Below are 24,971 nucleotides of genomic sequence, written 5' to 3'. Positions count from 1 at the left end.
AAACCTGTGGCCAGAGGTGCACACCAACATTTCTTCCATAACCAAATCTTCCATCAAACCCAGAAAGTGAGCTAAACCTTGGTCAGACGCTGCCGGGAACGATCCCCTTGGGCGGTCATTTCCCAGGGTCAGCTGCTGCCCTCTTCTATATTAGACATGTTGACTGGGCAGACTGCCTGCTATGAGGAAAACAGGGGCACTAAGTTCAGCTCATAGTAGTCAGTGAACTCACAGCACGGCTGCAGTCTGAGCCTGTCAGACACGGTGGGAAAGGAGCAGAAGTACCACAGGAGTGTTGACAGGTGTCTTCATTTCATAAAGTGAGGCAAATTCGACAGAGTACACAGGGCATTGACAAGGGCTCTATTAGCTCAGCAGTAGGGCTCTTTAGAGAACTGTGCATCTCAAATGCTAAGCCAACATTTCACTGAGCCAATAGTAGAAAGGTACAAAGATAATGGATAACTACACAGGGGAAGCCTTCTAGCTCTTCAGAAAATGCATGATTTGTGGGAACTAAAATATGCATGTCTGTGACTTTTAGTTGAGTTTTACTCCATAGAATCATGCTTGTATTTAAACTCTGCAAGTATTACAGCACTACTCTTATTTCATTGTGAAGATTTGGATGGATACAAAAGGGTCAAATTAAACAGTGAGCAGGAAAATCAGCCAATCAGCATTTGTATTCTCTGTGCTGCCTAGGTAGATTATAGCTAAGCAAGCTCTCCTGTTGGCCAGGACTTCAAGAGCTGAAAAGAAGTCCTAAGACTCAGTATAACTACAAAGTGTTAGATTTACATGTCTAGATACAGTACGTCACTGACTGTGAACATGAATGTTCAATTCTAATCAGTTCTAAAATAGTATCAGCAGGTCTACACTTCTGAAGGACTAACTGTGAAGCTGCTAAAAGGTAAAACATCTGCTAATATGTCTGTCATAAGCTTTGGAACATAAGCGCTAACCAACTACTAGAATCCCATAGGGACACAGTTATTATCATTATTGTAGTTGTGGGTTTTTTCATGTTTTGACCGGGTTCTGACATTTATGGCTCATATTGAAGGCCTAATAGCTAAGATCCCCCACTGCTAATACAGTGCATCTTTAGATATTCCATTGCTCACTTTTACCTGTTACCTGACTACACCTGCTTGAAGTGGTCATGCAACAGCAAAAGTTTAAGCAACTAGATATTAACTCTAGTTCCTTGTCTAAATTTGGACAGCTGTAATGAACAGTACCTGAAGCTGGTATAACTAAAAATCCAAAAACGGAAGAAATCTGGAACACAGCCCAACAAGAGTCTAGAAAGTGGCGGCACGATGGCGTGGTGGGTAGCGCTGTCGCCTCACAGCAAGGAGGGCCTGGGTTCGATTCCCCGGCTGGGTGACCGGGGTCCTCTCTGTGTGGAGTTTGCATGTTCTCCCCGTGTCTGCGTTGGTTTCCTCCCACAGTCCAAAGACATGCAGTCAGGCCAATTGTGTAAAATGATCAAATTGTAAGTCGCTCTGGATAAGAGCGTCAGCCAAATGCCGTTAATGTAAAAAAAAAAAAAAAGTGTTTGTTCTTTTTCGTTTTGTTTAAACGTCCTATCTCTTTGCTTGAATTTGATGCACCAGAGATTACTACCTTTTAGACGCTTTGGTAAGTCAGCACATGGTTTCCCTCCCTACCATCACATGGTAAAAGCAAACAACAGCCAGGCCCTGAGAACCAGTGGCCTATGCCTGCATGCTGCATGTCTGTCCATTCAAGGTCACACAGGAAGTGAGTCTGACAAAAGTGGCAGGAATGCTGAGCATTCCCGCCCTCAGCCTGGCCTGATCATATAAGGACAAACAACTTCCAGCCCTTTAGCGTCATTTTTTTATCCCAGCCAATTTCAGCATAAATGCCAGTTTGATTTGGAGCGATTGAAAAGGTCACAATAAAAACAGCAGCATTAGTCTCTGTGCAGTCAGCTTCATATGACTTGATGTACGATACGTATATTCCCTCACAGGAGCAGAAAACAGCAAATGGTTTTTCCTAATGGTTTTACTCACCGCCTTCAGAGGAGCCTTAATGTCAGCGAAGGTCATGCAGTTCACCATAACACTTAAAATTTAAAGGACTGGTTTGGCCAAAAAACAAAACAAAAATAAACAAAACAGATTCCCATTTTTTCCCTCTTATCCCACATGGTTGGGTTTCTTTATTTATTCCAGTACAGATTACTGATCACCTGTTAAAAATGTAACTGTAACCTAATCCAAAGGATTACCACTTAAGATTAATGGAATCTGATTACTTTCGTTACTTTTGGCTTTCTTGTCTTAAATTAAAAGATGCTTAATCAAATAAAGAAAAAAGAAAACTCATTTCAACAAGGCTTTTTAACAGCAGCATGATAGATTATATAAAATACAGAAACAGAAACTGTCCCATGAGTCACTTTAATTAAACAGCCAAACCTAATACAGGAAAATTAAAATATAAAGACAACAGATTACAAATTTGTGTAAAAGTATAATCTGTTTGAGTTTCGACATTTATGCTCAAACCTTGAAGTGCAGAAATCAATCTGCACCGCAGGAAAAAAAAAATCAGTACTCTGAGACTAAAACACAGGCAGAGCCAGTAACTGATATATAATGATCCATTACATTTCATCAAATGCCAAATAGTTAAAAACTATACTGCTATCCTGAGACTTTTACCTCATTGACTTATTTATCAAAAATAATAATTGGACTTTCATGCCAAAGTCCAAAGACCAATCTGGTACAAATGTTCTGAGAACCCTCATCAATAATAATCCTAAACAAAGGCCATTCTAAAAACTCTATGCTAAGAGGCGAATGTAGCTTAAAAAGTAAGCTTCTACCTGGAGGTGGGTATTCCAGGATGCTGGTGTGCTGGTCAGCAGCAATGGAAACTTGTGGAACACTGACCACCTGCATATTTAATTACAGGAGCATATTTAGTGCTGTTCAGTTGTGTTTTGTGTGGGTCAGCATGTGACATCTTGAATCAAATGATTGTTGGCGGTTTTTAAATGTGGCACAACTAGTGCACTGTGTCTGTCAAAACTGTGCATCGTCTTTGAATACTGTGATATGACATTTTTGCCATATTGCCCATCCCTACTTATACCTACTAATTTGAATTGTGCAAACAGCTTGGCAACTTCATCACAGATTTCAAATCACATTAAGCAATCTCAAATGGACTTGTGGTTTCTGACACTGTATGACATACTGTCATCTCTAAAAAAAAAAAAACAATAATACGCAGTAACGTCATGTTTCATCCGCTTCCTTCCTACCACCCTCACCAACCACTGGGCAAAACACTCAGGATTCACACTGATCACAAATGGTGTCAGAATCTACTACAGAGTCCCTGACGTTAACCATTTCCAACCTCTGTTTTTGGAACTGTACCTTTCAAGGGTGATGTATGGAAACGTCCTCTGCTCTGATTGACTCTCCTGTATTGTGCCTTCATTTAACTTCAGTCTGAAATTCTTAGGGACATGAAAAAAATGCTTCAGCCATTGAAATCCTTTAGAAGCCTAGGATAGATTTGCTTCACACCAGCCAGGAACAGGAACAAATTTGAATCGTTTTCCAATTCAGTAACTCTACAGACTCTCTGCAGTCCTCAGCGTGAATGTGCAGACACACGTCAATGTGTTGAATTCAAAATGAGCTGTTTTTGCAGCTTACTTTTCATATATTTGCAAAGAATGCTCAGTTGTCCATGACATGGTCTCTTTAAGAGTGAGAAATCCTTCGGCTCAGGAGCAGAACTCACTGCACAACACACAAAACACAACAAGGGCACACGCACACCTGCGGACACATATCCAGGCTCAAGGGACTGCAGTGGTACAAGACACTTTAAGACTTACTAAACAGACAGACATTTTTTTCAGTGGCAGAAACAGGCTCCCATACTGTCATCACGCTTGTTACAGCCATGGCGACTACATGCATGTTTGGTACATGTTTGATACACGCACTTGATAAGATTTTATGAATGACTGCATGGAGTAAAGTAAGACTTGAATACATTTATTTGTGAATTATTTACACAGAGCAGGTGGGGTTTAAAGATGATTGTGGTAATTCTGCCTTCCTTTCTGAATCTCTGTAGAGCAGATCTCCAATGAGCTTCCGAACAGCAGCGGTGTCAGTTGGGTCTGTCAGATATAGAGACATACAAAATATACATGTTATGATACACAGTACTATGTAAAAAACTGCCTTGTTTATTTCATTTTTAAATAATTTGTAATTGTATTCACGTCTCAGGAGATTAGATATGACAATCTACTTGCAGAATTAAGTCAAAGTCAAAAAAAAAAAAATTCTAAATTGGGAAAAACATTAAAAGCTTAAATGGGAAAATGGAACTCCTAACAATCATGCATGATCCTGACAGACGACCTAAACTGTTGCCATCAGACAAACAGCACTTAAAGCTTTCGTCTGTGAGAGAGGGGAAAAAAAAAGCTCCACTCTTCCTTCAGATCTGAAAAAATCCACAGGTGTTTCTGTCCATCCTACTGTGAGAAGACAATTCAACAATTCAGTCTGAAAGGATGTGTAGCTGTTGCCCTCACTGAGAAAAGAAAACAGCCAAAACAGAAGAAAATTTGCAAATCAAATAATATATTGTTCTCAGAATAATGGACTGACCACCCCAGAGTCCAGACCTAAACATCATTAGATGTGTTTGGGATTATTTGGATCGTGAGAAGCAGGAAATGCAACCAACTTCTAAGACTGAACTTTGAAGGTTTGGAAAAAATATCTCTGCAGATTTCTTCGAAAAACTAAAAGCAAGTCTCCTGAAAAGAATGAAATCTATAACAAAGGCAAAGAGCAGATACACTAAATACTGAAAAATTGTATATACTACATACTGTATTCAGTTGGTGAGGCTAAATTTCTGCATATACTCTGAAGCGGAAAAATAACTAACTTGTATTAATGGCTGTTTTGACAGTGTCGGACTTGCACAGTAATGATAAACTTTTGACTGCAGCTGCAACATAATTTATTTGTAGCAACCATTTATGGACAGATTAAGGAGATTTAGCTACTGATTTAAACGATCTTACACAGAGGTCATATTTTTCCATCACTGCCTTAACGGAAATGATAAGATGAGACAGTCCTGGTTTCTGACTGAATATCAAAGTGTGTCATCGGGTGGATCTCTCACCGTATCAGTGACAGAAAATCAAGACAGGTAAAAAATGTAGGAGGGACTGAGCACAATTTTCCTTTAAGCTGTGCATACGTGTGTGTAAGTATTAGTCATATGAAAGTGTGGAGCGTGATTTGCGAATATAGTTTCCAAGCAGACAAAGCACTGATGTAAGTTGCTCTGCAAAGGAGCATCTGCTAAATGGTGTAATATTATAATGTAATATAACTATATAAATTCATATCTACAGATAAGAACAGTAAGCCTCTTTTCTTTCTACTGTCAGAACATGTACTGCGATCAGCTATTGTGTCAATTCAGTCATTATATACAGTGATTTTATTAACATTTCGATAAAAACTACAAATTCTATTGAAATGTGATTGCAATTCCATGTAAACAAAAACAAAAGGCAAAGAAATAAAGTTACTAGATTAAAGAAATATAAATATTGTCAAAGGCAATTTCTGCCAGACAAACACTGGCATTAGAATGGGTCATCCTGAAGAGCTCAGTGACTGTAATGGGATGTGACCTTTCCAATAAGACATCTAGTTGAATTTCTGCCCTGATAGAGCTATCCTAGACGACTGTAAGTGCTATTGTTGTGATATGGCAACATCTAGAAGAACCAACAACTCAGCTGCAAAGTGGTGGGCTACACAAACTCAAAGAACAGAAGCAATTTGAACACCCACTACCAAGTTCCAAACTGTTTGTCAGGAACTTCAAGCTTTGGGTTTCAGGGTCCTAGGAGTCACACACAAGCCCAAGATCACCATGCACAATGGTAAGCTTTAGCTGCAAGTTGAATAATTGGACTCTCACGTCAGCATCTGATGGTCTGAAAGACAAGTCTAGGGTGGTGGACTGAGAATGCTACGTGCCTGAGAAGAGCAGTACCAACTATAAAGTTTGATTGAGAAGGAATAATGGTCTGGAGCCATTTTTCACCACTTTGGCCCCTTCACTACAGTCTTAGTGTTACAGCATACCATGATATTTTAGAAAACTGTGTGCTTCAAAATGTGTGGCAACAGTTTGTAGAAGGCCCTTCCCAATTTTAAACCCCCATGCACAAAGCAAGGTCCATAGATAGGTTGCTGTGTTTTGTAGGGAAGATCATAATTGGCCTGAACAGAACCTCAACCCTATCCAACGCCTTAGTGATGAACAAAACCACTGACTACCAGACAGCCACATTACCTCACTAAGGCTCTTGTAACTGAAGCATCATGTTTCAAAATCTAGTTGAAAACATCCCTCAGAAGATGCTCACATATGGATGTAATGCCCACATGTCCACATACTTTCGGACATGTAGTATACTCCTCAGTACTAAGTGATGAACTGCGTGCACCTTAGGAAAAAGTGATGCCCTGTCTACTTTAGAGAAGTATTCAATCCAAATAATCAAGGCAAAAATGTAGCATAATTAAAAATCCCTATTCTCGTTCACATCAGTGGAAAATGATATTTTTAGAAGGTTTGATAGACACAGAAGTAAAAGGTCTCTCACTGTCTGCCACTGAAAGTGTAAACCCTTAGTGTGCTGCTAAATGTGCTCACTGCAAATGAACAGAGAGCGCCTGATTGGCTTAAAATGGGTGGGCAAGGTGTGAAGGACACATTAACAGATATAAGAGAAAAACACCTCAACTAATAAAACATCTACAGTCTCACTCACTCATCTTTCTCATAATACTACAGAGCGAACCTACAAAGCAGATTGAGCTCCTGCTCCTTCAGCCATTTACACAAATTAGCAGTTACACTGCTAATTTCTCACATGGCTGCACTTGATATGGACACATGTATTACAGTTATGCCCAAAACCTACTAAAACAGGAGTGTCCCTATATCTCAACACTCAAGCACGTGAGACACCTCCTTGCTGCCCTGTTTCTAAACTCTGGCCAATTAATCAATTAAACAATTAATTAATTGACCCTTATTAATCCCACAACAGGGAAATTTCACCTCCGCATTTAACCCATTCGTGAAGTGAAACATCACATGCACTCTAGTGAGCACACACACACTAGGGGGCAGTGAGCACACTTGCCCGGAGCAGTGGGCAGCCCAATCCGCAGCGCCCGGGGAGCAGTTGGGTGTCTTGTTCTAGGACACCTCAGTCATGTGCTGTCGGCTCTGGGAATCGAACTGGCGACCTTCTGGTCACGAGGCTGGCTAACCTCCAGCCCATGACTGCCCCTTCCCCCACTAACCTGCACACTGTCTCTATGTTATAGACCAGAGCATGTGAGCGGTGTGGGGTGGGAACAGAGTCATGTGATATTGCTCAGAACATGGAGCAGCTTTTCAGAAAGTCAAAACCTCAATTCTCTCTCTCATCGCTTCGATATTGCGCCATCCTGTGAATCAGAAAGTGCTTTTTTTCCCCCCACACTGACTACCTCTGTGTGACATGAGCGATGTGGCAGTGACTGTTACAGCTCACAAATGATGACCTTTCATACACAGCATCTGCCTTCCGGAGCTGTTCAGCGGACCAACACTGCAAATCTCACTGATCACAAGTTTCTGCAGATATTACACAAAGGTAGTCTTTTGTCGTTCATTTTGCTGCACAAATGATAAAAACTGAGCCATTGCTTAAGCCTAAACATTTTGGCCTGTACAGCTTTATAATAATGATCTGACTGATGAAATAGAGTGTGCAGTGTCTTGTCTGTACTTTCAAGACACAAAATAAATATAAGAACGGATCATGTGACATGGAGCGGGGTTTTCTTTGACCCGAGTGAAGAGTGAGCGAGGAGCGGGAAATGGAAAACCTGGAGCAGAACTAGTGTGGGGTGATTACAGAAACACTGAGCAAGGAATGGAAATGTCTACTGCCCAGAAACAAAAAAACCCTCACTGTACAGGATCTTTCTCAGTGGGATGGCCAGGTTAGACCCAGTGAATTTATTAGGGGGGCAAAAGAAAAATAACAGCTGTAAATAACGTGCATATCTTACTGCTGTTATTAAAATAGACTAAAATCGCAAAGTCATTGCCTGACAGTAAACGGAGACAAAACTGACAATGTATTTTATTAATTTATGAAGAATTTATTTACACATTAATAAAATTAAATCGATCACTTTTTCAGTGCATCAATGTTAATATTTTAGGTTATAGAAGTTACTCATTTCAGCAGCCTTTGCTCTGTGGTTGTACAGTGGAGAGTCCTGCACAAGCAAGTAATGTAGCCATAATTATGTATAGATTAACGAAATAGCATTACTACCTGGCAAACTATATTTCTAAATGGAATTTTTATTTTGGGCAAACAGAAAACGATTCTGTATCTATTTTTGATAGGGCTCTGTGAAATTAATGTTGGTATCATTTCTTGCATCATTTTCACTGTGCAACAGTATTTTATTGGTTAAAATCTTCAGGTGATCCAATAAATCAAATATACGGTGCTGTATGGATGTAGTTACCTCCTAATGTAGAAAACCATTTGCTGCTCTATTAAGCAAAAAGGAACAAGACTGGCATTAAGGTTTTGACCAGAGTTCTCACAAGTCTGCTTAGCAGAGCAGTTTGTCACAGAGAGCTGTACTAATAATTTTGAGCACAGTGCAAATTTTTACAGCTGATTTGTGGCAACTGTCCTGATCTTGTCTTTATTGATGGCTGACAATCTCTTTGAATATCAGGTTTCCTGTCACCACGTAGTAATCCTCTCACTAGTGTATTTTAGGATGTTTGACCATGACAGGATCAAGCTCATTACATCACATATCAATTCAGCTGCTATAAGCCCTACGCATCACTTTTTTCAGATGTGTTAGGAAAGCTTGTATTTTCAATTGAAAAATGTGAAAATGTGAACCTCAACTCTGCGCTATGGTAACACATTTGATACAAATATTGGTCTGAAAAAACGAAAACCAAAACAAACCCTGTCAGAGAGACAGCAGAAAGTTTTACGAGTGTCCAAATCAACAACTTAGTAAATTCTTAAATGGGAAGAGAAAAGTATAGAGGAGGAAAGGAAGGGCTTATGAACCAAAGCATATCACATCGCCTGTCAAATATGATGGAGGCAGTGTGATAGCATGGGCATGTATAGCCACCAATGGAACTGGGTCACTGGTGTTTATTGATTATATGACTGCTGACAGAAGTAGCAGGATGAATTCTTAATTGTATAAAGCTATATTTTCTGCTCAGATTCAGTCAAATGCTGCAAAAAATGATAGGATGGTGCTTCCGAGTACAGGTGGACATACCGTACTGCGGTACAAAACAATGTAAAGGCAGCCCTAGAGCAAAAGGCAAAGAAATTAAATGCTCTTAAATGGTAGAGTCAGTCACCTGACCTCAACCCAGTTGAGCATGCTTTTCACTTACTGAAAAGGCAGAAAGACTGACAAACCAGCAGCAACTAAAGGTGCCTGCATTAAAGGCCTGGCAAAGCATCTCAAGGGAAGAAACTCATTAGAATATATCCATGGGTTCCATGGGTTAAATCATTGTATTTATAATTATGTTAGTTTATCCAACTACTTTGAGCCTGTGAAGATGGAGGGACAATGTAAAAAAAGGTTTTGAATTAAAGTCAAAGGTTAACATTTCAATTTTTACTGCTTCATTTCCAATTCATTGTGCAAAATTCCGAAGTCTGCTGGGATAGGCTCCAGCACCCCCCCGCGACCCTGACGGAGAAGCGGCTTAGAAAATGGATGGATGGATGGATGGATGTGCAAAATTACAAAAATTGTGTAACTGTCCAAACATCTTGTTTCTAAGATCACTGTACATTTTGGACTTTTCCCCCCTCATCAGTTACATGATTAGCTATAGGTTAAACATGGGTTAACTAAAAGGAAAAACGTAAAATATTAACTCTTTTCTTCTCTTTACTCGCACGTCCACATTTGGTTACAAATCAAGAACAAATACAAAATGTTCCCCATCCCTTCCTCCATCTCTTTCCACCCAGAGGCGTTCAGGCCAGCTGCGTCCCGCGGCACGCTGAGGTAATCAAGCTCTGACAATCATGTGGAGACTGAATTATTAACAGGAGCCACAGGAGGTAACTCTGAATTTTCATTAAGAAATCTCTATATGTCAGCAATTTGAGTGCAAAAAAAAAAAAAAAAAAACCCAACAAAAAAAAAACTCCTAATCATAATCAGGCCATTCAGTACAGAGCTAATTACATTTTGTCCCAGATTATTTTCTGCATGTTTGAATAAACATTGAAATGTAGAACACAAAGTGGTTCTGCCCCCCAGATCAACACTGCTCTTTAATTCTCAGGCTGCCCCATACAGGTAGAGACCATCTGGCAGAAACCTAGAGGGGGGAGTTTTGAACAGTATGTGGCACACAAAACATATGTGTCTGACAGATACAGGTGATAAACAGACTCTAGTCATGGTCATAAACAAAACTACTGGACTGAGTGCTGTTAAAATGTTAATGTTTAGAACAACGGTGCAGTATTGTTCATTTATGAGCTTAACTGGTTCTTTAGTCACTTCCTCTGCGATCTCGAAGCAAACCCCCTTTTTCTAAAAGTGTATCATTCTTGTCCTCAAGAACATGAAGCTTCCGGAGCCTGACCTCCTTACTTTTGAAACCACATAGTCAGACTCAGTTAACAGTGTGACTTATGGTTCACTATGACGTTACTCATTTACTCATCATTGGCCGTGCATGTCGACCTCAAAGTGTCTGCACCAAGGCCCCCTAATGTGGAGAAAAAAAAAATACTGTGATGCTATTGCTACATATTGCTATTCGAATTCAACTGGTGATTTCTTAAAAAACACAAACTTTGATGTCATTTGATGAGTGCCATAAAACAAACAATGCAATATGAAACAAATCACTGTGCAAAAATGTGATTTTTCTTTCAAACGTGATTTCTTTAAGGTGAACCCAAATAAAGTTGTTATGTGATCCCACATCATGGATGTATTTTCCCCTTCCTCAGTTACATGATTAACGGTTTTGAAAAACATCAAATAAAAATGTTGACTTATGTTGTCCTTTATGTTATTATCTACATCCTATTAATGATGCTACTTCATGCAATAATAATGCAACTGTTTGAACAACATAGGCCGCAAGCTCAACTGGCACATTCATCATCAATCAACACTTTACTAGCACCAGGCCTTCCACCTCCCGGCACTGGTCTCTAGGATTGTAATGATTTTCATGATCCAATACTCATTGCTGTCCTTGCATCACGAGACATTTTTGATACAGAATTAGAGAAGAACTGCTAACATGACCTTTACATTTATTCATTGTTTGGTAAGTTTTTTTTTGTTGAAGGGATATCTGGCACTTTCTGCAATATAAGACACAAAATGAACAAATCATGAGCCATGATATCAGTACTGTGACAGATTTAAGGTATATTGCACAGCACTACACAATCACATCTACAGACACAAGACTTCATGTTTACTCACCAACTCCTAGTTTGCGGAGTAGAGCTGTGTATTCAGGTCTTTCCTCCAGCACTCTCTGCAGGCTGGTGGGCTCCATGCGCTCCAGCTCAACCTGCCAGTACACATAGATCTTATGGCTGAAGCTCACGTACACAAGGCAAGGGCTATTCCTGCCCTCCTTGCATGCATACTGACCTAAAGAAAGACAGAACACTGAGTCTCAGAATAAGACCTGTAACAATCATCTTGCCAGGTGAAGTTCATTCCTCATGGATGGATGGATGCTTTATTGATCCCGAAGGAAATTTAGCAAATGTGGTTCTTGTAAACACCAATTCATTATGTTTTAGAAAGGCAACATGTGCTGTGACCCCCCTGTGACATTGTTAGTACTAAAACTAACAATGTTTACTTACTACTTCACACTGCTTTATCTATCTGTACATGTAGCACACACTCTATTGATATAACGGTAAAAACCTAATAAACGCTGATTAAAAAGTGAGAGCTAATCTGGAACCAGCTTTTAATCTTCCCTTCCGAATGAACAAAAGTACATGGAAAGTTCATCACAGACCAGCACTTCCTGTGCACATTCACTCAGCACATCAAGGCTCTGAGCTTGACTTCTCAAAGAACATTAAGATGTATTCTGAATACAAGCACACAGCAGCCAACCGGCACGAACACACCGCCACATTAATTTTAAGTGAGATGAGGATTTGCCTTTACATCTTTCATAAGCTCCAGTGTTTTAGACCTACCTAGGGAAGAGTGCATGCACACAGATATGCCACGACGACAGTATTTCGTTCTGTTAATGCTAAGCAAAGGCCTAATTATCCATTCGTGAAGCTCAGTCCTGCGAGGATGACAGTGTTTATTAGATGGCAGGGTATGGAATTATGCTGTCACTGATGTGTGCTTTAAAACGCAGACTCCTCTCCTATGAGTCCTACATCAATCAGCCAGAGACAGCAGGCCTGAACGGCAACGCGTTCAGCTTATTCCACTGGGATGTGTAAAAAATACCAGCTATGAGTTTACATGTATTCAGAATGAATACTAATAAGCATAACAGCACACTGCCTGTGGAAATCTGCCATATAAATATGTCGCTTTTATATCTAAACCTGAATTCTTTATGTTCTTGGTTTACTGCTCCTGCTTGCTCACAGCCATTTGTTTGAGCCCCTTAATCCAACAATTACATAATCTCTCTCCAAGGTGCACTCGTTCTTGTGTAATGTACTGGACAGACTGGAAGAGAGAATGGAGATCTGAGTGAGCGAGCGAGCGAGCAACAGAGCGAGACAGCGAGAGGTAAGCAGGATAGAAAAAATAGGACTTACAAAGACAGAAGACGGTTTATGAAAAAAAGACTTCATTAAAAAAATTCTTCAGCTTTAAGCTCCTACATAGACATCTAGTGGTGACCCACAGGATTTCAACAATGACATTGGCAACAAAAGTAAAACGATCAAATTTGCACAATTCTCTGCTTTCCTCAAATGTATTTAATGATGTCTGGTGTCTGAATTTTGCGTCTTTAGTTTTGCACTGGAGCTACTAGGCTGATGAAATGTGAGAAGTTTATACTACACCAATGAGCATCATGCGAACTGCCTTATTATCAGACACTAGCCTAAAGATATCATACTCAAACTACTCAAATGCTCTACTACCCCACAGGAAGTGCTACAACTAACTACATCACATCACACAATGTTATCATTTTTAACAGGACTGGGCTGAATTCATTATTTTATTCCCTTCTACATCCAATCTAGCATTTTCTGTTGATATTGGATCGCAGATCAGTGCCATCTCCAGTGCCATCTATTACCTATAGAAATGGACAAACATTCATCTCATAGCGAACAACAGTAGTAGCCATCTATATTTGTTCTTTTGTTCATTTGCATACAAAGCGTGCGGATCCAAAGCGAAACTAAAGAAGCTTCAGGCACCAGTGTTTTGGCTGTTCAACTATTGCTTTAATTCCCACTAAATGCTTGACAAGTCCACCAGCTCAGGCTGTTTTCATACCTAGTCTGTTTTCTAAAGTCCAAACTAAACCATTTTAATACCTTAGCAAAAATAATACCATTCCCATTGCATAATAGTACATATACTTAATTATGGCTTATACCAAATACATATTTTATTCAAACCTACTGGCCAGAAAAAACATGGACATATGCTGTATGTTCCACAATCCTCACATTGTCTTTTCATTATGTTTGACTATCATTTCTGCTGTCCTTGGTCATTAGCAGTCAGACCTCAGGATCGCCGTCAGTTGAATGTTAAACTATTCTGGATTAGTTTAATGGACCCAAGGACTTAGTTTTTAACAATGAATCACCATCTTATATTTTAAATTAGGCATGTCTCAATTCATTTTTGCCCACCCCCCAATCTAATCAGTCCTTTAGTACTGTGTATAAATTAATAGAGTGTCTGATCTGCTATCTGCTGTTCATAGACCACACAGATGCACAATTTAGTTAAGATTGTGGATTAATACAATTAATACTACAGACAAAATTAGTTAATTTTAGAGAGGGCATGATGTGATATTCTGGTTTTGTATTATTGCCTACTTCTGCCTAAATTCTGGCCAAAATGATAATTTCATAGTATGTTTAATTGTGACAAACTACCCCCTCTTGGGCCCAAGCATTGCATTACATTAATATTAACTTATGATCAAATCTGACAGAATGATCAAGTATTTGGCAGTATTTTTTTATTTATTTATAAAACAATTATTTTTATTTATTAATTACCATCAATTATTAGCATTTATTTTTAAACAATTGCTACTCAAGAGTAAGAAACTGATATGGTTTTGGTGGCATGTTGCTCCGGCAAGCAGTGCTTCACTAATTGGTCAGAAATTTGGCTGGGATACAAGCACTTTTTAAATAAAATAGCAATGTTTCATATTAACACACAATTAAAAAAATAAATCTTAATTGATCTCCCCATCTTTATGATAGAATATTTTATCAATTTAACCAATTAGTTCGCTGATACTACAAATATGCTATGTGATCCAAAATCAAACGCACTACTTAATATTTCATGGCTGGTTGAATTCCCGCCAGCAGTGAGAGGAACCAGGGTTCTCCTGGAAGCAGTCTGAGGCTCACAGTATTTGGTTGACCGTGGTTCTTTTATTTTTTTTAGTGCCGAACCGAGTAAGGTTCAAGCATTCAGACCGGTCAAAAAGGACCAAAATTGAGAAAAGGTTTGTCCACACTAAACAAGGTAGACGTGAAAGCACTATTAGAGTGAAAGGAAAGCCATACCAGCACAGAAGGCATTCACATTCTCATCAAACTGGAAACGGACCACCATGCGATTATGGTCGATGATATAAGTTTGGCCATCCCAGGCACAGGCAACTACCTCTTCTCTCCTGTCACCCTAAAACACACACACACACACACACACACGCACACGCACACGCACCTCAGCAGTTTACTAAACCATTTAAGATGTTCTGCTTGTTTAAGTATTCAGAGGCTGAAGTATGTGCACAGCCACTGAAACTAAGTGCCACTCTACATTAAATACTCTGACAAACTGGGTCTTTAAAAAGGTGTTGCACTGGCCTACTTACAGTAACATCCAGTTTCTGCAGAGCAAACAGCTGATGGTCCACCTGCACTGACCACAGCAACTGCTCAGAACTGTCCATTAGCTTCAGAGTACCTGCATCAACAACAAACAAAATATGATCTCATGTGAGAACAAAACATACATTATTCATCTATATATAAAAAGCACATACACTGAACAACCCTTGAAGGAAAAAAAATCTCTCCTGTACATCTATTTTCCTCTGATTCCTTTGATTTTATGACTCTCAGGAGAGGGAAGCAGCTTTCAGCACAAAGAGGGCAGTGACAGTCTCATCACACACCTGAGCCCAGTATACACTCACAGAGAAAACACAGGGGGGAGGAGGAGGAGGAGGAGGAGGAGGAGGAGGAGGGAGAGAGAGAGAGAGAGAGAGAGAGAGAGACATAAAACGGCGCATGTATTTGCAGTTTTCACTACATACTGTAATGCATCTTCTTATATACTGTGAGGTTTTTAATTAGAGACGGACATTTGAAACACCTCCTCTTATGACCAGTATTTAGACATTTATCGTAGTGATGTCCTTCAACAATAGACATTACAATGAAAAGTATATTCAATTATTTAACCATGAAACACATTAAGTACCAATTTAAGTATAGGATTTGGAATTTGTTTACTACAGAGGAAATGTGTTATTCATTAAAATGAGAATTTGATAAATGCTGAATTTCTCCCTCAAAAAATCCATAAGCAAAGAAATATGATCATAAATCTGGATATTTCCATAGCCTATTAGCCCACCCATACCTACAACTACAGGAAGAGGTCAATCAAATGACTGCTAAAGCTGCAGATAGTAACTGAATGTGAAAAGCCGTGTGTTGGCATGATGCAAATGATGTTATGCTAATCTGTAGCTACCAGATTCCATTTGTTTTTAGCCATGTTAGCATGCTTGGTCAAGCAATTCCTTTAGCAGAGGTACTGGTCTTTCTGGACAGTCTCACACATTTGGAATAGTGTTTATTTTGGGTGCCTGTGTGTAAAAGTAGCTAAATACACAAAAGTTGCATGTAAGTAAGTGAGTTGAATGACAGTCACTAAGCTAATACAACTCACCATCTAAAGTACAGAGAGCAAACAATCCTCCTTTAGAGTCATCGTCCTTCGACCCTACAGGATCAAAGAGTACAGGATGTTTCAGAAAATCTTTTAACAGTAACATGAGTAACTAGGGGCATAACAACGCATCACAAAATCGGGATGCAAAACTGTGACAACGTGCATGATGTGCATAATTGGAATTTAATTAATTGTTAATTAATTAATTGATTTAATTTAATCACTAAAGTTTGCAAAGATGAAAAAACATAAGACATCAGTGAAAATGTATGTAATCTATGTGGTACCTCTGCTGATGCTGCCAATCAAATGGGTGGACACGTTTTTGTTATGGATGCGGCCAGTGGTGAGGTGAAGAATGAGGTCTCTAGAGGGCCCTTCACTGTGACAGGAGAAACAAACACTCATCAACTGGCTTTTCAAAAAAAGAATCCTATTAAAAAAATCCTATTCCAACCTGCACAGCCATATCTCATATCTGAATAAAACCTCCCAACAGGAGTCAAAAATTATGCATGACTTTCACTTACTAATGATTTTAAGGACACACATATACCGAATTTCTATACCAAACACAATGACTGATAAAAGTCTGCATCCAGCAGTTGTGGCTGATACAGATACCAATGAACTAATGTTTTTTTTTTCCTTTCTATATCTCATACATAACACTACAATCTTCACAATGCAGAACACACAACATATGTTAAATCTCTGTAAATCACTGTAATCATTGTCCTAAAACAGCGATATCAAGCATGATAATTACTGCATATACATCACTGTAAAAACTGCATTAATCATTTTACATCAGATGCTTTTATTCAGTCACTTTTAATTACAGGTGAACGTACCATCAGAAGTCTTGCTCAAGAACTCTTAGCTTTAAAGGAAAAAAAGATGCGTGTCCAAGTAGAAATAATATGTTTCCATTTTACAGTGATTAAATTAATATAATGGGTGCCAGTAACCTGTGCACCCCTAAATGACATCATCACTTCTTTACTCAATAAGCCTGGTCCCCAAACATTACACAGTATAATGTTTACCCTGGGGTAATCTTTAAATATTACAATAGTGATACCTGCTTTTTTACTTACCCCTCTATTGGTCTTATTATATACTTTATTTATGAAATGACAATCATAAATGGAATGCTGTGATGAAATATAAATAACAGTATAAAATCTATTTTACTGTAATTATTTCTCTTTATGTATTGTAATTATATAGATGTATATCTCTACTGAAATTTATAACTTACAGTACTTTATAATATAAAATATAATGTTCTGTTGTCTACCAACCATTCATTTTTATTAAAAAGAGAGCAAGAGGTTACTGCCTCTGACCAAAGACATTATGAAACAGGAGGAAACAATGAATGGGAAACCTCATAATACTCAACATCGCATCTGTTTACTGGGAAAGTCCCCCCTTTAATAAAAAAAGAGCTAAGTGGCTTCTTGGTAAAGCTGCAAGGAGGAAATCCCTTCTCTCACTGAGGAGAAACAAACTTTTTATAAATGTTTCTATCTGATTTTACCAGTGATTCCAAATAGGTTTTCGAAATGTTAATATGGCTATTAGTTTCAGATTTATATGTCTCTCTTCATTCAAAGACACAGTATCCCAGTCTTGTATAACTGGGAAAGACTGCCCGGCAGCACTAAGATGATGATGGCAGCCAAGTGGTCTGTAAAAAGATCACAAAACCGTAACTGAGGTCTCCTTGATTCTCCTCTCCTCTGTATTTCAGCCCATGACAAAAACCCTGAACTTCCTACCAATCCTCCTCACCTCAATCAGAAACTGATTTTGTGATGCCATCTTACTGGCTATCCGAATGCTGGAAGAGATGAATGTGGTGTAAAACATGTTTTTATGTTATTAACACACAAACTTTGTTTTTATCACATATTACCAGTGATTTCCAATTCATTTTTGAATCATTAATGTGGATATCAGATTCAGATTTAGGTTTATAGGTCTCTCTCCCTCCAAAGAGATATGAGCCAGGTCTTGTATGACTGGAAATAACGTCCAAAATGGCCATTAAGTGGACAGACATTCCTGTAAAGACTGTGACATGAAGTCAACCAGAACCGGTTATTAGAGGGCCTGGCCTCTTACTATTTCTCCTGTTATATTAGAAACATGACTCCAACTGCCAGAGGGCACCCGTGAGTGAGTCCTCAGTGAATAGGGGTGAATGGTGCTAAATGGCTAAAAAAAAGTTAAAATCGCTTTTAATCACTTACCCAGAAGTAGAAGGATTTATTTCACTAAAAAGCAAAGAAAACACAGCTGTATTTTTCCTTTTTTCTACAGCAATATGTCTACTAAGTGCCGATCGGCTGGCGATTGGAGCCAGTCATTGGCTGTTTGCGTTCACTGACATCACGGATGTACATGAGGTGTCGTTTTTAACTCCTAAAACTTGAGCTCAAAAGCTTTTGAAAATATAACAGCTGTGTTATATGTTCAGGAAATGAATGCATTCTTTTATTAAAATTATATCATAACATTAAAAATATTTAAGCCTTTATAAACTTGAGATTTTGCTCAAATGCTCAATAGTAACCCACTCATTTTGGACTTGCTCGGGAGCGCCATCTAGCGTTTGAGAAACCTTCTCTGGGCCCACTCAACCACTTTGCTCTCACCCAGTTGAAGCATTAGAGCCATCCTCTCCAGGACTTGCAGCACCCTCTTGCGTCCAGGAGCAGAGCAGGATGGCATAGCCACAGCCAGGCTGAGATACCATGAGTTCAGGCAGGCCCTCTGGACCTGGATTCACAGATAAACTGTCCACCTGTAGGAAAAAAGCTTTCAGTGAATGTGATGTGCAGAGAACTGAGTAAACACCAACAGATGTGCAACAGTACCGGTTCTATACTTCCATATAGGAAGAATTTTCTAGCATTTTTCTGCATTTAAAGACATTTTGAGTCAGCCTTATTAAAAAGAGTGCAGGGAGCAGAGTGCTCCTGGAGTTGAAGTGTCTGGTTCAGTACCTGTCCCTCCAGGAGCCATTTCTTCAGTAAGACCAGCTGACCTCCACTCAGGTCGGTGTTATCTTGTGGCTCCTCCCACCGGAACGCTCGGACCACCCGGTCAGTGTAACCAACGACAAGCTCATTGCGTCCATCCCCATCTAACACACAGACAAGCACACAGATCAGTCAAACCACACATTTACCTGGCTGACATAACTCAGCTTGTAAGCTCCTGACTGGTGGGACTGAAGCGATATTCACCAATATCACTGATGAGCATGACTTTGGTGTTGGCAGGGATGTGCTGGGTAAAGTAAGGCTTTTGCTCGTCCATATCCATCAGGCTGAATGACTCAACTTTGCCCGTAGAAGCAGCAACATCAAACAGGTGGAACCATCCTTCTGCACCTACTGCCACTACAAGGTTCTAGCAAGAGAAACAGCCCTCAAAACCATATAAATATGAGGCAAAACTCTAATAATGTCATACTTTGACCACCTCCACCAACTTACTTTGCCTTTATTGCAGATGTCTCCTACTCCAACACAAGTTAGCTTAAAAAAAAAAAGAAAAAAGAGTCAGTAATGTTTTGCATTTAAAATAGGCTTGAGATAATAGCCATTACTGATTTTACAGGGCAGGGAGAAATGGAATAAGATCACAGTTTTAAATAATTTTCAAAACTAAAACCTGTTCTCAACAGAGGCATGTGTGTTTGGTAATGGACAAGCTCATTATTTTGCCTACAGAATTTAAATGTGCCAACATTTATCTCTTTATGGTAATTCTTGCTCCATCCTCAGCAATACACACCATTCCCACACATGTTCTTGTGATCCAGGGCTTGGAGTCATCGTTCTTGTAGATGTACAACTTCCCACTCGTGTCGCCAACAACAAGCTCATTCAACTAATGGAGAAAATCAGAGTGAGAGAATAGAACAGTAAGGCAGAACTGAGCTGACAACACTGTAGTAGCGAGGCGGAGAGGCGGCGGGGGGTGATAAGAGATTTGGATTATACATGTTTACACTGGAATGTTACAGGAGAATAACACCAATTTTTCCCCAACTCCTGCATAATTAACGGCCATTTGGGATTGCAAATAAAATGGCTTTATCTGTATTGCTGACATTGTGACCCCTGTTTCCTCCCAACACCACTGTAAAGAAATGAGTCAGTAAGCTCCTCTACGACTAACCATCTCACATCAAACCACTCTGAATAACTTTGTGTACATCTCATCAGTGGTGGACAGTAACTAAGTAAATGTAATTCGTTTCTGTACTTAAGTAGTGTTTTCCTGTATCTGTACTTAGTTTTTCTATGTTGGGCAACTTTTTACTTTCACTCCACTACATTTCAGAGTCTAATATCTGACTTTTTCCTCCTACATTTTGAGAAATCTGTCGTTCCTTTTGGTTTCTGTGTGTATAAAAATGTAACATGTCAAAACAAAAGAAGCGCAAAGCAAGAACACCAATGATGAACTAACCTAACCTGTAAATAGACCACAATATAGAAATATGTCCACATATGCAGTCGAGACTGACGCGTTTCTTTTTTTCTGAATTCATACAAACACTTTCATTTTATAGTAAATTAGTTTGGGCTGGTTTATGTTTATGAACAGAGGCCTACAGATCAACACAGTAAAGGGGCTCATCTGTGATCCTGAGTTTAAAGCCAGTTTTTATTCAACTTGTAACTAATTTACAAAGTAATCTTAAACTGAAACTTTGCTTGTGTGTAAAAAGTGATTTCAGAGCCACTCGGTTCTCCCTGATGGAAACTGTTTACCTTCAGTGTTTTGTGCTTATGATCATTTTAATAGACGTCAGCGTCACTAATTAATGACGTTCTATTAAAAGACTGGTTTACCAAGAGAGACGCTGGAGGACTTTCACCTGAAATGAGTTCATGAAGCCAGTCTGGTTATAAAAATGATAACAGGACATTAGTCATAATTACTCTTTTAGTACTTCTATTTTTGATATTTAAGTACATTTGAAGGCAAATACTTTTGTACTTTAACTCAAGTTGAGGTCTAGAGTAAGGACTTCTACTTTTACCGGAGTGATATTTTACCTTGGGTATCTCTACTTTAACTCAAGCACATGATGTGAACTTTGTCCACCTCTGCAAATGAACCACTGAATTATACCAAAAAACACCAAAATCAATGGAATTACCTTTTCTATGAAGAGTTCACCGTTTCTACTCAAAGTGACAACATATAGAAACCCATCACTACTCAACGTTCCAGTGGAGTAGAGGTATAGGATGAAACTACAGCCCTGTCACATCATGAACTATACAACATAAATCATAGCATTTGCATAACATCAATTCATTAACATTATATCAGTAAAGGCAATGCTGCGGTTTTCTTCTAGGCCCTGTGGAACCCACAGATTGTTCTTCAAGGGTTCCTTACCAAAGTCAGTGGTTCAATTTGGAATCATAAGTTCTATATAGAACCATTTCATGCTTAAAGGGTTCTTTGCATGTTAGATTGATGAAGAACGTACTGAATATGGTTCTATACAGAACCAAAATGGGTTCTTCTTTTGTTACAAGCTTGACATTGTAACAACAGCAAAACACTTTTTGGTGCTACATAGAACCATTTTCAAAAAGGTTCTGTATAGAACCATATGCAGCACATTCCTCATCTAAAGAAACCTTGAAGAACCTTCTTTTTTTTAATGTGCACAGAATTTTATTTGAATATCTTCAGTATACACTGACCAGCCACTTTATTAGGTACACCTTGCTAGTAAAAGGTTGGACCCCCTTTTGCCTTCAGAACTGTCTTAATTCTTCTTGTCTGACTTTCAACAAGGTGTTGGAAACGTTCCTCAGAGATTGTGGTTGGTTATTTGAGTTCCTGTTGCCTTTCTATCATCTGGAACCAGTCTGCCCATTCTCCTCTGACCTCTCACATCAACAAGGCATTTTCATCCACACAACTGACCGCTCACTGGATGTTTCCTCTTTTTCGGACCGTTCTCTGTAAACCCTAGAGATGGTTGAGTGTGAAAATCCCAGCAGATCAGCAGCTTCTGAAATACTCAGACCAGCCCGTCTGGCACCAACAACCACGCCACGTTCAAAGTCACTGAAATCCCCTTTCTTCCCCCGTTCTGATGCTCGGTCTGCACTTCAGCAAGTCGTCTTGACCACCTCTACATGCCTAAATGCAGTGACCTGCTGCCATGTGATGGGCTGATCAGCTATTTGTGTTAACAAGCACCTAATAAAGTGGCCGGTGAGTGTATTTCACCCGCATAAACTCACCGAGTCATTGTCAGCATCTCCGAGGCAGATAGCATGCGGGAACAGAGAGCCCGTGAAGTCGAGACACACCCGCTGAACAAAACTGAGGGAGCGCATGTCTGGACTCGGACACCCCGTCAGTCAGACAGGAGGGTCCGGACAGTCCCGCTGACCTCACACAGAGCACACCGCGACACCAGCTACGTCAGAGAGAACATGACACGGATAACAAGATTAACTTCAAGACTTTTCCACATTTTATTGGTTACAGCCAAAGCGCTTTACAGCTAACTTTACATTTCCTGCACAGTGACTCGCTGTAAACACGGCGTGAACACAGCCGCAGCGTGGAAAACCGTTCCCCTCCGTCTCTTTCAAAATAAGAGCCCGTAAACTTTTCAAAATAAAACGTAGGCATACAAAAAAGGACGAAAGATAAACACAGAGTAAAATTAAACCAAAACACAACACTTGATCTGCATACCATATCCATACTCACTAAGCTGAATATAGGATTAATCATGAAATGAATACAGATGAATCTGGATGACGTCAAATCAACAGCTGAACAGCATTGATTATCATCTGGGAAGCATCGAATTAAAGCCTAGCAGTTCTCCACAGATATACCTAATACTTATACTGTAATGTTTCCACCCTTCAGGACTACTGGAGCCCAGACGTACAAAATACAGTCTTTAAGGATTCACTGGTCGTCATCTTTGCTGTATTCCAGTCAGTGGTGGACAGTAAGTAAGTAAATGTAATTAGTTTCTGTACTTAAGTAGTGTTTTTTTTCTGTATCTGTACTTAAGTATTTCCATTCTGGGCGACTTTTTCCTTTCACTCCACTACATTTCAGAGTCTAATATCCGACTTTTTCCTCCACTACATTTTGAGAAATCTGTCGTTCCTTTTGGTTTCTGTGTGTATAAAAACGTAACATGTCAAAACAAAAGAAGCGCAAAGCCAGAGCACCAATCAGGGCCCAGCGGTCACTTTGTTCTGAGCTGGTTTTGACCTGTTGGTCATACCGACCCAGTGCAGCACACGGTTCAACATCAGCGCAGCAGCGTAAAACTTTGGGAGAGTCTGTTCAACATAAATGATGAACTAACCTAACTTTGTGTAAATAGAGCTCAATATAGAAATATGTCCACATATGCAGTCGTGACTGACGCGTTTCTTTTTTTCTGAATTCATACAAACACTTTCATTTTATAGTAAATTAGTTTGGGTTAGTTTATGTTTATGAACAGACGCCTACAGATCAACACAGTAAAGGAGCTCATCTGTGATCCTGAGTTTAAAGCCAGTTTTTATTAAACTTGTAACTAATTTACAAAGTAATCTTAAACTGAAACTTTGCTTGTGTGTAAAAAGTGATTTCAGAGCCACTCGGTTCTCCCTGATGGAAACTGTTTACCTTCAGTGTTTTGTGCTTATGATCATTTTAATAGACGTCAGCGTCACTAATTAATGACGTTCTATTAAAAGACTGGTTTACCAAGAGAGACGCTGGAGGACTTTTAGCTAAAATGAGTTCATGAAGTGAGTCTTGTTATAAAAATGATAACAGGACATTAGTCATAATTACTCTTTTAGTACTTCTATTTTTGATATTTAAGTACATTTGAAGGCAAATACTTTTGTACTTTTACTCAAGTGGAGGTCTAGAGTAAGGACTTCTACTTTTACTGGAGTGATATTTTACCTTGGGTATCTCTACTTTAACTCAAGTACATGATTTGTGTACTTTGTCCACCTCTGATTCCAGTACCCAGAGGTCCCCAAGGGCTGCACTAGGAATCTCTGCTGTAGCTTACTCACAGCTGACCGCCAGGTGGCAGTAGATGACCATTCAACATTCAGGCTCTGAATGCTACTGTGCTGTTTCCGAGTTCCACAATCCTGTAATCCACCTACACGGAGCAGTTTGATCAATTATGGTAAAAATGCAGCAGCTTGGATCCCAACAAAACAAAAAAAGAGAGCTCATATCACCTGTTCTGAAACAGCTTCACTGTCTACCTGTACCTTTCACGAAAGACTTTAAAGTTCTGCTATTCATTTTTAAGGCTCAAATGGACCTTAAAACACTGCCTTACATCACAGAATGTCTGCCTGTTTGTTTCAGCATGTGATCACAGATCTGCAGATGCCAGCCTGCTGTAAATACTGTACCTAGAGAAAACGTGGAGAGGCTTCTTTCTAACCGGAGGAGCTCCATTCTGCCTTTTTTTAGACAGTCAAGCTCAGTGCACACTTTAACATTTGAAAATATTTCTCTTTGAACTTAGCATTTAATTAAAATTCTCTTTTGGTATTTGTGTTTTCAATT

At 39.3% G+C, this 24,971-nt stretch overlaps 1 protein-coding gene across 2 annotated transcripts; it reads right to left on the bottom strand.

Annotated features, from left to right (window-relative positions):
• Nucleotides 1-2,427: 2,427 nt before the first annotated feature.
• On the bottom strand, nucleotides 2,428-22,985 carry itfg2 (integrin alpha FG-GAP repeat containing 2). 2 transcript variants are annotated; one of them, XM_017716365.2, is made up of 13 exons: nucleotides 22,928-22,943; nucleotides 22,652-22,830; nucleotides 20,166-20,261; nucleotides 19,865-19,906; nucleotides 19,613-19,778; nucleotides 19,370-19,509; nucleotides 19,019-19,167; nucleotides 16,640-16,734; nucleotides 16,350-16,403; nucleotides 15,265-15,356; nucleotides 14,951-15,068; nucleotides 11,655-11,828; nucleotides 2,428-4,192 (listed from the first exon to the last, which is right to left on the bottom strand). In XM_017716365.2, exons 2-13 carry the CDS (start codon nucleotides 22,745-22,747, stop codon nucleotides 4,080-4,082), a joined length of 1,335 nt encoding a protein of 444 aa, XP_017571854.1. In that variant the 5' UTR covers nucleotides 22,748-22,830; nucleotides 22,928-22,943; the 3' UTR covers nucleotides 2,428-4,079. The 2 variants fall into 2 exon arrangements, with proteins under 2 accessions (XP_017571854.1, XP_017571853.1); XM_017716364.1 differs by having other exon boundaries at nucleotides 22,652-22,985.
• Between the last annotated feature and the right edge of the window lie 1,986 nt (nucleotides 22,986-24,971).

Source organism: Pygocentrus nattereri, chromosome 11 (genome assembly GCF_015220715.1).
Source record: "Pygocentrus nattereri isolate fPygNat1 chromosome 11, fPygNat1.pri, whole genome shotgun sequence".
Taxonomy (NCBI): domain Eukaryota; kingdom Metazoa; phylum Chordata; class Actinopteri; order Characiformes; family Serrasalmidae; genus Pygocentrus; species Pygocentrus nattereri.
This window is presented reverse-complemented; position numbering and strand designations above follow the sequence as displayed.

Coding starts and splice junctions, on each gene's coding strand:
- itfg2 (XM_017716364.1), bottom strand. CDS start 22,747: ATGCGCTCCCTCAGTTTTGTTCAGCGGGTGTGTCTCGACTTCACGGGC. Junction 15,357..16,349: donor TGCTCTCTGTACTTTAGATG/GTGAGTTGTATT, acceptor TTGTTGATGCAG/GTACTCTGAAGCTAATGGAC. Junction 15,069..15,264: donor TGCAGAAACTGGATGTTACT/GTAAGTAGGCCA, acceptor TGTGTGTTTTAG/GGTGACAGGAGAGAAGAGGT.